This window comes from Pygoscelis adeliae, unplaced genomic scaffold (genome assembly GCF_000699105.1).
Source record: "Pygoscelis adeliae isolate BGI_AS28 unplaced genomic scaffold, ASM69910v1 Scaffold221, whole genome shotgun sequence".
NCBI classification, from domain to species: Eukaryota; Metazoa; Chordata; class Aves; order Sphenisciformes; family Spheniscidae; genus Pygoscelis; species Pygoscelis adeliae.
The window spans coordinates 345081-358879 of NW_008824183.1; the positions used below are offsets into that span (position 1 = coordinate 345081).

The window sequence follows — 13799 nt, forward strand, 5'->3', positions numbered from 1 at the left end:
GCACTCACACAGGTTGCCCAGAGAGGTGGTGGATGCCCCATTCCTGGAAACATTCAAGGTCAGGTTGGATGGGGCTCTGAGCAACCTGATCTAGTTGAAGATGTCCCTGCCCACAGCAGGGACTAGATGAACTTTAGACGTCCCTTCCAACCCAAACTATTCTATGATTCTATGAATTTGTGACCTTATGGCCCATACTTCCTAAGGGAAATAAAAGTATGTACTTATTTTAGGAATGGTAAACCTTCAGTCTCAGAATAACCTCCATGTTAAGACTTCCCACTTCCCAGTAAAATTAGGAGGAATTGTGCATTCTTAGTATTATTCAAAATTTGGTGAGTTTAGCAAAACGCGTCTGTTACATCAGTAAGAAAGCCATAGATTTTAACAGTACCTTCAACATGTAATTTTTACACCTGAGTCTTTTTCTTCAGAGGTATGGTGAAGATGTTAGGGTTTGATGAATATTTGCTTGTGATGCACATCAAAGCATCATTTTTACTGCCATAAGTTGATTATATTTTATCTTAAAGCTGGCAGGCTTTCATTAGGAATGTCTGCCTATCCGATAAAAATAAACATAAAAAAACTATCAAGCCATACCTGACCAGGTTGAGCATTTTCACAGACAGTTGTTTCATACTCCATGGCAAACTCAGGGGCATTGTCATTGATGTCAAGGATAGTGATGGCTACATAGCCTCTCCCAGTCTGTGCTGGATTCTCTATAGGAAAAGAAGCCAACAAAACAATCAAGAAGAGCTCCTTGCAAGTTATTCTTTGAGTCAGTACATTTTTAATTTGCATTCTTCTTTTGCATGTACTTGTCAAATCAGTTGCAATCCCTCCTAGAAAGGCAAAGGAACTCTTGGCTTGATCTTCTGGACGTAGTGGAAACAATGTTTATGTTTTCCAACCACTTTAATTAAACTAAGATTTTACTCTCAGGGATAAACTGAAAATCTAACTCACTAATCACAGCATTGAATTGCATCATATGGAAGCATAAGAGCAAGATGATGTAAAACCATCGCCAAGGAGTATAGCCAGCCAGAACAGCACTATTCATATTGGGAATAGCATGGTTATTATGGGTTAAAGAAATTTTTGTTGCAATTCAGATTGATCACACTATTAAGAAGTTAAAAACAGAATTCCATCAGCTATCTATAACAGAAAAAAAAGAGGAATCTGTATGCCCAAGCAAAACCCAAAGTATTTAAAGTGCACACACAACTAAGTATTTAAACAGCCATTAATATGTTGAACACATTAAACATGAATCACATTCTTAAACTAATGCACAATTCTAGCTAAAATATGCATCTGTACAGGGTCCAATGTCATCATTTAATTTTAAACAATAGATACTTTTGGACTAGTATATACTAGAGCAAAGTAGATACTTTGCAAGAAAGAGCAAATACTTAATCTGTTGTATTTCTTAATTTTTATCACATAGGTTTCTTTTACATTGAGTAAGAAGTTATTTTTATCTGCCATGGTTTGAAACTGTCATAATTTCTCTCAATGCAGCTGATCACAAACAAGCCTGAAGTTTTACACATAAACAGCCCATAAAATCTTTAAATTATTACTTACGACTCTCCATAGCCAAAACGGTGATATTATGAACAGCATTAGTTTCCCTGTCCAAAGATTTGGCAGTTGTAATGACTCCACTATTGGCATCAATATTGAAATATCTCTCCAGGTCTGTGTTTCGATCTATCGAGTACCTAGGTGAAAGATGAAAGAAAAAATTTGATTTATCTTCAATTACAGCTTCTAAAAATGTTTCACTGATTTCTTATTACAGACAAAGAGTTTCCACTGTTTCCCCATTTTGAGCTTTGCTTTGTCCAGTTTCTCTGGGGTGTTGAGAGAAGCAAAGTCATCTGCAAAGGCAAGAGAGTTACACAGTGACCTGTGCTGATGGTGATGGGCTCCGTTCCCCCAGTGCCCTCTTAAGTGAGGTTATAGGTATTCCCCTCTCCTTTCTTTCTTCCTCTCTGCTGTAAGGCAAACTTTCATTTATTCATGGAATAGCATCGTCCTGAACCCCAGCTACGGAGAAGGCGAGTTGGAATTGTTACATGGCTGCACCAGCCAGGCACTGCTCCCACGGGTGTTGGCAGTCTGAGCACAGAGCTTTCTATCACCAGCAGAAGAGCCCCTGAGTCACCCAGAGCTGCAGGGGCAGGAAAAAAAAAGAGAGATGATGCAGACTAGGTCAAAGGATTGCATGTCATCACTGTCAGCTCCCGGTGCTTTACTGTCATTAGACAAACACAGGCTCATGCCCTTAACTCTTTGGCTTAACGTACCTTTTCTCTCCAAATTTGTTTTAGGAAGCGGAAATTAGCTCCTTAGCAAACAGAAAATAGCATAAGGGAAAAGGTCAAAAAGCCTGCGGGTGTTTTGCTTATAACCCCTTTGAGAGAAAGGGACAGTTGATTAGGCATATTTAGATTTACAACTGGAATATTCTTGACATTCGATTCAAGATTGGGTCAGATTCTTGCACTCTCATTTAGATCAAGTATGTACTCCAGAGCACTTCGCTACACTCAGGATGAATTAAAATGTCTGAGTCAGACCAAGTGTGATCATTACAATTACTGTCACACTGATGATATATTAGATTATTGATACAACATTAACCAAACCCTTTGAATAACGTGGAAGGAAAGAGCTACAGAAGATAGTTAAAAACAGGACTTCCCAGATATAATGATCTTATGACACTGTTTGTTCTGTGCTGTAATATACCAGCTTCTACTTTGTTGTATTACTCTGTTTTTATCTGTCCCTCTTGGCTGCAAAATCTTAGAGCAGAGACTTGTTACATAATTAATTCTAATTTTTTTTTACCATTTTATGTCACAGTGAGAGAGAGAACCGAGTTGTAACAACAACAGTAATAGCAGTTTTCATGGATTAAGGCTCTCCCCCTCTCACTTTTCTTTTTCCCCATATTATGTTAACTGTAGTTCATTTTTTACTTTATTTCATGCCAGCACTGTTGTTTATTTGGTCAACAGTGCTCTTCAGCCCTTTTGTGGCTGGCAAGCATCCCCATGAGAATATGCCTGTCACCTCTGCTACGTAGTCAATCTTGGCAGGCCCCATAGCTGGGATTCAATCTCCTGCCAGCCCTTAGATTTCCCAATTATTAACACTATCACTATGCAATTGTAAAAGCCAAGGACCTTTCTTAAAAAAAAGTAAGAAAGAAAGAAAAGAGAGAAGGAGAAGGAGAAGGAGAAGGAGAAGGAGAAGGAGAAGGAGAAGGAGAAGGAGAAGGAGAAGGAGAAGGAGAGAGGTAGAAAGACAGAAAAAGAAAGCAAGGAAGCAATAAAAAGGAGGGAGGGAGGGAGGGAGGGAGGGAAGGGAAAGAAGGAAAGGAAGGAAAAGAAGGAAAGAAGGGAGGGAGAGAAAGCAAACAAGTCATATAAATTGGACAACAGATTCTTATGAAACAAGAATAAAAATAATTTTTATCCACAGAAAGCAAGCAGTTTCCCTTAACTTATTTACAAGCTTTGTAGCCACATTCAAATTCTAAAAAAAACCTACTTTAAATATTTTTAATCTTTTAATTCCTTGCAGCCATTAATACTTGAAAATCTTTGAGCTGCAGAAGTTTTAAATCCTTTATTTAAGCTAGTTCAAACATCAATATTTCTCTGGTCCATACGAGATAACCTCTTATTTTCAAAATATTTATTACTTCCCCCCAGTATTGTCAAGGGGGGGGGGATTAGTGCCTTACAAGATTGTGCCTGATCTTGTAATTTCAACATTTTCTGAATTGTAACAAATTTAATTTTTAATCAATTTCAATATAATCCAATGTTTGGAATTTGGAATACTTATTTATAGATTAATAATTTAAACTTCTTAAATAGATCATGAAAAGTATTATGCATTAATCCTCCTTAACACATTCCAATTTTAGGTGAATCTGGCTCTGATGTACATCATAGCAGATGCAGCTTTAAATTATATGATCTGTTGGTACCCCCGACAATGTACATAGCAGGTTCACAAGCATATAGATAAACCCTCACTAGTTCTCTTTTTCCTCCCTCTGATATTCCAAACAACTACGAAGCAGAAGAAATCTTCAAGATGTTAATTAAGCTGGTTTATGCTGGAATTGTAAAAATTAACCAGATCAAGGCAAATAACCTCATCCCCATATTTACACAGGAGTCAAAAGCATTCTGAGCATGGACTGCATTTATGGAACTGGATTTAATCTTACTCTACATGACTCTGCTAAACCAGATATTATACACCAGATGCTAACATCAGTGCCAGAAAACACTGCCACAGCAAAGAAAGAGCTCAGCAAAGATAAATTTCACAAGTTAATCCATGCCAACCATCCATCTAGGACTTGTTTATACATGATAGGAATCAGCTATTTTGAATATGTTGCAAATATATAATGAAAAAGAGAGAGAGAACACTTACGTCATCTCTAGGAGTGAAACATATGCTTTATTTTTACAACTTATGATTGCTGTTTTAGAAGTTACAGAGCTACACTAGAGTCCCAAGTTCATCTTCTATGTATGAAAGTAAAAATTTAACATCACCAAAAAAAGGTGACATCCAAATAAGTGCTATACCTGTGAAGTTCTTTTCTATGTATGCCCTAAATGAACAATAATAACAAATGAAACTTAGTACTGACTTTTAAGTGTGTATGTGTTCCTCCTCCTGCAGATGTTTAAGTTCACAAAATTCCTGAGTCAGAAGTATTACCCTCTAGATCCTTTGCATGTTCCTTTGACAATTAATTTTACTACTCTGCGTAAGAAAAGTAACAAGAAACTCATCACTGGTTTAACTTAGGTAGTGAGTCTTTGTCCTTGAGCTTTGACCTTACATACAGGCAAACATAAGATTGATACTTTGTGTTTTCTTATGGTTTCTTTATGATCCTGGACATTAGATTGTGGAAGACTTGGAGGTTCTTCACACTCTGAAGACAAAGGAAGAGATCCTTGACAGTTTTCATGCATCTCTAGTGTTCATATCTCTTGCCATTCGAATGGAAGATATTTGTCTGCAGCAGAATTTACAAAAGACAAAAGATTATTGCCTTTAACCATCCTGACTAGGACAGGACGTGTCTTGTCCTATCCGTTTCTCCCATGTAAAGAGTTTTTTCTAATTTTTTTTTCTGTGGGACCTCAGCTCTGGTTTACCATGCAGGAGTCTATGTGCTATTACATTCTTGTGCATAGTGCATGCAGAATATGAATCATTATGCACACACACACAGGCACACACATATATGGGGTTTTTTTTTTTTTTTTTTGGTCCTGGTTGATTTAAGAGAACATAACTTATTACAGATAATAATAGACTCTTCCTAAACTTAGAGAAAAATAAATATGAGTAATATGTTGAGTTTTTTTTCTTTGGAATCCTGAAATTATATCTTATCTTCTCTTCTTTGTTTTACAGAGATTTAAATATACTATTTTTTCAAACAGTCTGTAGTTCAGGAGTATAAAAGTCAAAATATGCAAACTCTTAGAACATCTCAATCTCCCCCTGCAAGGGAAAAAAGCTAAGTAATTGCTTTCAGTGTAACCAACAACAAAATGAAAAACTTCAATACAAAGTCTAAATAAATAAACAATTAAGACCTCTTATAATTACCTGACAGGACTATTTGATGCATCTGGATCATGGGCCGCTACAGTTCCAATGATAGTGCCGACCTTTGCTGCTTCAGACACCACCATGGAGTACAAACGTGTAGTAAACACAGGCGGCTCATCAACATCTTCTACAATTATTTTCACTGTTGTCATGTCACTGAAGGGTCCCAGACTCAGGAAGCGAGGGTCAACATGCATGTTGGCTGCTTCTATCCTCAGGGTATAGCTTGTCTTAGCTTCAAAATCCAGCTCCTATACAGGTAAAGTAATTTGGAAATTTTATTACTCAGTGATGTTGCCGCAAAACTGTTTCACTTACAACTGTCAGGAAGTACAAAATGAACTTTGCATTTGTATCCAACCAGCACTGTTGATTGGCAGAGTATAGTTGATGGCTCATTTTTTAGCTTTCTCAAAACACCATTTGCAGTGTCTTGCTAGTGAATATTCTCCAATGACTTTAATGGTAAAGGTAGTTCTACCCTGTGAATGAAACAAGAATTCTCTGAGTTAATAGCAAAACTTTCTGTGACTTCTGTGAGGACCAAATTCTCCCCCATTATTTCATCCTTGTGAATGAATACTTTTTGTCTTATTCATATTTTATCTAAGGTAATGTCAAATACAATGTGCCATACTACCCAGACATAAGAACTTGACATAATGTTCTCTTGTGAAAACACCTCATTCAGAAAATGGGGGAGGGGGGGTGGTGGTTGCACAGCACTGGGATTGACTAATCAATTATTACTCCAAGCTCTGTATAAATTTGTGTAGAAAATGTAGCAATCGGTTAAACTGCATGGTTTATAATATTTTGTACTGAGATGCAGCCTGGAGATTGTTTTGGTTTGTTTTCCTTATTAAACAAAATGCACATTATTTTTTTCCATCTTCATTCTGCTTTAATTTTCTTTGATGAAAGTATAGTATCTTTTGGAATATTTGGAAATACTGCATTAGAATTAAAAATTACCCCCCCCACACACACACACACACAAACTAATGGGATATCTGTGATCTGGAGATCTTTCTCTTGTAAAGAAAATTATTTTGGAGGCAAAAAAGCCTCTTACCTCACAGGCAATTATCGAAAGAAAGCATCATGTTAATATTAGCACCATTTACCCTATATCTATAGTCTTAGTTTGTCAGCTTGCACCAAATGCCCGGCTAACTATTCCTTTGCAATTCCAAGTTTAATCATTAAGAATAGCAACAAAAGACCCAAGCATTTCTAAAACTACACTCTGGTTACTCAACTATCTTTTCAAACTATAATTCCAAGTGTATAAAACAGATTAAAAAAGGTTTTCTGCAGTTCTGATTCTGAATACATCATAGGGATCTGACATGTGCTTGCAAAATAATCTGACAGCATCTGCAAAACATCCCTGTACTCACTCAGAGGAGCAGCAGAGGTGAAACACACATCTGTTGTCCTGCAAATGCAACGGTCTAAGTTCTCCATCGAGTTACAGTAGGATAAATCCCAAATGAGCATCTTAAAGTCAGCGATTATGCTGACGTTACAATACAGCTGTAAACAGTCTAGATTTTAAAATGAAAAATGAATTGCAACACATCACACTCAGAAAGGCACGGAACTTTTATAAACTCTATGTGGCAGCAAAAGACTTCTCCTAACGGGAATACATGTGATCCTCATTGTGGTGGGTTGACCCTGGCTGGGTGCCAGGTGCCCACCAAAGCCGCTCTATCACTCCCCTTCCTCAGCTGGACAGGGGAGAGAAAAATATAACGAAAGGCTCGTGGGTCCAGATAAGGACAGGGACAGATCATTCACCAATTACCGTCACAGGCAAAACAGATTCGAATTGGGGAAAAAGATTAGTTTAATTTATTGCAAATCAAATCAGAGTAGGATCACGAGAAATAAAAACAAATCTTAAAAACACCTTCCCCCCACCCCTCACTTATTCTTGGGTTTAACTTCACTCCCAATTTTCTCTACCTCCTCCCCCCCAGCAGCACCGAGGGACAGGGAATGGGGGTTGCAGTCAGTTCTTCACACGTTGTTTCTGCCGCTCCTTCCTCCTCATAGGGAGGACTCCTCACAGTCTTCCCCTGCTCCAGCGTGGGGACCCTCCCACAGGAGATAGTCCTCCATGAACTTCTCCAACGTGAGTCCTTCCCATGGGCTACAGTTCTTCACAAACTGCTCCAGTGTGGGTCTGTTCCTTGGGGTGCAGTCCTTCAGGAGCAAACTGCTCCAGCGTGGGTCCCCCCTGGGATTACAAGTCCTGCCAGTAAACCAGCTCCAGCGTGGGGTCCTCTCTCCATGGGTCCAAAGGTCCTGCCAGGAGCCTGCTCCAGTGTGACCCATGGTGTCACAGCCTTCTTCGATCATCCACCTGCTCCAGCGTGGGGTCCTCCATGGGCTGCAGGTGGATATCTGCTCCACTGTTAACCTCCGTAGGCTGCAGGGGGACAGCCTGCCTCACCATGGTCTTCACCACGGGCTGCAAGGGAATCTCTGCTCCGGTGCCTGGAGCACCTCCTCCCCCTCCTTCTTCACTGACCTTGGCGTCTGCAGGGCTCTTTCTCTCACATATTCTCACTTCTCTCTCCAGCTGCAGTTGCACAGGTTTTTTTCCCCCGTTCTTAAATATGTTATCAGAGAGGCACTCCACCATTGCTGACGGGCTCGGCCTTGGCCAGCGGCAGGTCAGGCTTGGACCAGCTGGCATTGGCTCTATCAGGCATAGAGGAAGCTTCTAGCACCTTCTCACAGAAGCCACCCCTGTAGCCCAACCGCTACCAAAACCTTGCCATGCAAACCCAATACACTCATGTTATGCAAGAGCTTACTTCTTGCACTGAATCAGAGATGTAGTAACCGTAGCTCTCCAAACACAGATATGCCATAAAAGAAAGGTTGTCTGGATACTGGTCACTATGCTGGATACAACTGGTCAGTGTTAATTACTAAAGCATGTTTAATTGTTTTTAATTTTAATTTTGGTTTTATATTTAAAGTACAATATATGTGCTATGAAACAAACCTCACAGCCATAATGCAAATGTAATGTGGTATTAGGATGATGAAAAATGTCTCAGAAACTATAGTGTAGTGATAACAATTAAGCAATTGATATGACCAGATTAGCAGCAAGGTTAAGGAGAAGACAACCAAGTACACAAATATCTTAAGACTTCTCATTTTCCAATAAAAACATCATATTAACTAAAGAAATGATAACCTGAAGAATGTCAAAGACAAAAGGCTGAGATTTGTTGAACTAAAAAAAAAAAAAAGCAAGCCTTTAGCAAACAGTATATTTTCAGTCAGAATGTACAAAAATATGTAGCAGAGAAGGGAAGGCTAATTCATTCTCATTCATCAGTGACATCTGTTGAAATTGGATGACTGAGATTACAGCAATACTTAATCAAATACATGGAAATATATCATAAGACTGAAGACAAGATAGCTTCTTATGATATACTAATGTCAACACCACAGTCATCCTAAGAAAAAAAGATTATGAAAATTCTGATTTAATAGAGAAAGTGCATAGAACACAATATATGTAATTGGACAAATTATATAAATTTTAATTTGAATAGACTAAATAATGAAGAAATATTATTTAAATTAATTTTTAAGACATTCCCGTGTTTCTATATTGATTAAAAAAGACTAAATTAGAACTTTAATAATTTAATTCACAAAAACATGTGTTTTCCATGTGAATGTTTATCACAGGGGCTGACATGCACTTTTAAATCATCGTATTTCATTCTTGTAATGTAGAAAGAGATCATTCTTTATTTGACTGGATTACAGGAGTGTTAGACTAGTAGGGAACACACAAAAATCTTGTTCATTAGAAAGGTATTTCCTCATAGAGAAAGACGCAGAACTAACAACGGTGTAGATGCATATTCTAAACAGGCTTGCTTACTAAGAGCAGGTTTCACCTTTTCTAGCCATGTACATCTGAGAAAATCACCATATGGTGCTTACTGTGAGTGTAGCAAAATTCTTCTAGGGAAGAAACGAGCTGGTCTACTTACGAATGCCCATATTTCACCAGTCACTAGTAAGGGAGTCTCAAAAACTGGAAGAAACATCTGCTTTCAGCAACATGAATCCTGCCCTAGGACTCCCTCGGGTATCTTCTGGTACCCAAAGCTGCTGATAGTTTCCAAAAGCTATAAGGGTCCTTGTTAATGAAAAATAAATAAATAAAAAATCGAATGCATGTACATATACAGTGGGGAACAATTAGTATTTAGAAGAGGGGCACTACAGATTGACAAAGGGGTTTTACAATACCAAATGGTACTGTGTTATACAGGGGCAGTAACATTGTTTTATTTTAGTTCTTTGTAGCAGAGTCTGTCTCCTGTGGGGTGTGACAATGTCTACAAAAGCTACAGTCATCCTCAGTCTGTTCCTATAAGACACACATCCTCAGACCCTATTCACCATTCAGACCCTATGGTGAATACACAGGTACCAAGTTTTGAGGCAGGATATAATCTGGGAAAATAAACAAAACCTCTAAGGTATGATTAGTATGCAGGGGTTCTTGACCTGGTGGAAATGTTTCAACAATTCATGGATAATATAATGAAGACATTACATACTACAGACACTAATGAAAGACTGAAAAAGTGAACTGAAAAGATTTCCTTTTTTTCTTTCTTCTTATCTAATTATCACTGATGTCTGTTATACAGAGGGCATTATTTAACTGGCCTTCGGATCATGCCTTCATTATTTCCTGCTATAACAAAAGCACAAGATTCCAATAATGGAATACCAAGTCAACAGACTACAAATCACTACATCAGTGTTGAAGGTTAAATGGACAAAATATACTTCAGTCCTTCAGTACAGTGAATAGAGCTTGACAGCTTCATTAATATCTGTGCATTGGTGTTATCTGATTAGATCCTGTACAGGATCCATTCATCTTTCTCTCATTTGGGGGTTTGTGGGGTCTGTCTGTCTTTCTTTCTTTTTCTTTTTTTTTCTTTTTTTTTTTTTTTAAGGGGTAAGAATTTTATCCTGTCTGAAGGAAATTACAAAACAAGTCATCTATATTACAGAGGCTGGATATGAAGTTATCATTCACAGGAAGCCCATTTTTGTAATGTTCATTTTTTATTATATGGTAACTTTGTAATAATGTACTTTTCAGAGGTGAAAATCCCATTTTTAAGCCCAGTTCAGGTTTTATATTGAAAACTGCAGTACATCAAACAAATGCACATTATCTCTCAAAGGAACCATGGAAGTCTCAAGTTCTTACATTGTAGACTCTGATACAGAATTGAAAGAAAATTTTCTAGCTGCAAAAAAAAGTGAAATGTTAACAGTAATAGAAAGATAGCTTTTCACTCAAAAGCTTACGCATAACCCCCCCATTTTTATAATTGCCAGTATTAGTCTTAGAATGAACTCAGGTTTTAGAATAACGTCTTGGTCAATTTCTATGAGAAAGTACTTTGCAACACTTTTTTCACATTTTTCCCTCTAACATTCAAAGTGGTTGGTGATACTGGTGGTAGGGCTGTGTATTGGGGGGCAAAATGAAGGCAAAGTGAGCAAGAACTGTACCGTGGGAAATCTTCTTAATGCTTGTCACTTGCTACAGTAAGACATGACAACCCTCTCTCTATAGAGTCTTCAGGCTTTTTTTTGCACTTAAGTCCACTAAAATCTCTCCACAGACTTCAAAATGGCTTGAATCAGATCTCACAACCTTCTAAAAAATCACACGTGATACATACAATAAAAATATACCTTGCAGCCTTTTTTATTATTAAATTACCATTACTACTTTAAGCACCAAGTATTTGATAAAGGTGTAGGTGGATACAGATCATCTATCAGGTTTTTATCTTAAGATGTTTTGCTACTAAGCTATTATTATTACTGAAGTCTAACTATAGCCTGCAACTTTGTGAATAAAGTGAGATCTGTACTTATATGATGCCTTTTTCAGTGCACTCTTTTTAGGAATAGTGCTTTAGAAACTACAAACACTATGGTCTTGTGTATGCACTTTGCTTAGAAAGTGAGGCCAAGATTCCATTCATGTGTATTACAGTCAGGAGTCTGTGAACAGTCAACATGAATTCAGTCTGAAATTGTACACACATAGGTTTGCATGGACACTTCAGAATTTGTTGTATTACATGACTGAATCATCATTAACTTCCATAAATGTTTCTTCAATTCTAAGGTTGCTACTGCAGAGACAAATCCAACACGTTTTTTAAAACTCCAGTATATTCAGAAAAACTACACTTTTCTTCCAAACACCCTTACCACTGTGAAATGTAGCTATGCAAATGATCTGAGTCCTTACTAAGAGAGCACTGATAGCAGAATGTAAATTACAAATGAAACCACAAGAAGGAATTGATCCTACTCTACAGATGGAGAACTGAGTCACAGTGTGAACCAGGATAAAATTTTCAAATACTTCTAAGAAATATAAATGCTCAATTCCTTTTCAAAAACTGTACAAGACATTTCTTTTTCTCTGAAAAGATCACCTAAGATGGGTGTTTCCCTAAATCTTGCTTAAAAGTGACTTACACATCTAATTTAGCTTTATTTGGGAATTCACTACAGAGAGTGTGCCTGCAGGGTGGAGAATAGCCAAACTCTCCCATTATTTGCAACATTAGAACTCTAGCACGAAGTTTGAGTAGGTGGTATCTTTAGACTGCTCTGTACAGGATAAAAATCAAGGGAGAGCTTTCTTCTGTTTCATTTGACAAGCAAGAACTTTTCATTTATTTATTATTATTATTATTATTTAATAAAAGAGAAAGTGAGAAAAGAAAAAAATGGGAAGGTTTACACAGTGACTTGAAACTACTAGGCAACAAATTGTATGAACATAGCAGGTTATAGGAAAAGACCCCCACTAGTTTTCCCACCACTTTCCCACCCTTCCTGTAAGCTGAGAATACCGCTCTGAACTGTGCTTATGGGTCCCATTCATTTGTTGTTTATACCAGGAAAATAAAATTTGTCTTCTAGTATTTTTCATATCCTATTGCAGGTTGGAAACAGAGCATGTCATCCTAAAACAACTTAAGCACTTCTATATACCCTCCTAGATACATGTTGGATAAATTTTTTGCATATTAATTCAGTTAATGAATTCAGTTAATGTATTGAAGAAGAAGGTAGACTTTATTTTTTAGTGCCAATAGCCGAGTAAATGGTTCAATACTGTTTTTACTAGCTCCTGTCATAAGATGAAATTCTAGCCTCACTGATCTCACAAAAAATCAGTTCCACCCAGACTTAACCTCTTGTTATTATTTAAGCCATAAATTCATGAACAGAAGTTAGTCCTTTTCCCAAAGAATATTTTGAAAAAGATTTTTTTTTTTTTTTTAGAATGAACTTAAAGCTTAAGAGTATTTATTATTTAAGCCATAAATTCATGAACAGAAGTTAGTCCTTTTCCCAAAGAATATTTTGAAAAAGATTTTTTTTTTTTTTTTTAGAATGAACTTAAGCAATTTGCTGGAATACATGAACTTCACATCTCATTCAATTAATCCTGTTTCAAACATCCTAACCAGTATGAAAGAAAATAAGGTGTCACAAGTATGTGAAAAGCCATATAGCAGCAAACACTGTACCGTGGTACAGCATGCATGCTCCTTAGTTGTGCTGCATAAGGTAGTACAATCCTACTCTTTACTCTTTGGAGGGATCAAGACCAAGTGGATGAAAACACAGAGAAAGTATTCCTCCCTCGTCTGGTTCCGTATGGTCAAGGGAGCTATTATAAGAGTACCAGCCTATTGTCAAAATGTTACCTTGAACTGAGGTTTAGTCTAGTACCTAGTATATACTGACATTAGGCACTAGGCAGCAACAGTACTAACATGTTCAGGAACACGTAATCCCCAGTCCTGCCATGGCTATAAAAAATACGAGCAGAACTGCTACTATTTGAAAAATAGCACTGTTCTCAAACTGTTTAGAGAAAAATCCATCCTGAATAAACCATGCAAGCCAAAGAGATATCTGGATTTAGCAATGCAGAAGAGAGATAAATGAGGGAAGAATACACTCCATATTTCAATTAATATCACTCTTAGAGTAAA

At 37.3% G+C, this 13799-nt stretch overlaps 1 protein-coding gene across 1 annotated transcript in view; it reads right to left on the reverse strand.

The window, feature by feature from the left end:
• CDH7 (cadherin 7, type 2) overlaps nucleotides 1–13799 on the reverse strand; it is a 70693-nt gene that overhangs the window by 13355 nt on the left and 43539 nt on the right. Inside the window, exons 6-8 of the mRNA XM_009334379.1 lie at nucleotides 5683–5936; nucleotides 1603–1739; nucleotides 604–725 (exon numbers count right to left, since the gene is read on the reverse strand). Of these exons, the coding sequence (XP_009332654.1) occupies nucleotides 604–725; nucleotides 1603–1739; nucleotides 5683–5936 (513 nt within the window). The remainder of the gene's footprint in view (nucleotides 1–603; nucleotides 726–1602; nucleotides 1740–5682; nucleotides 5937–13799) is intronic.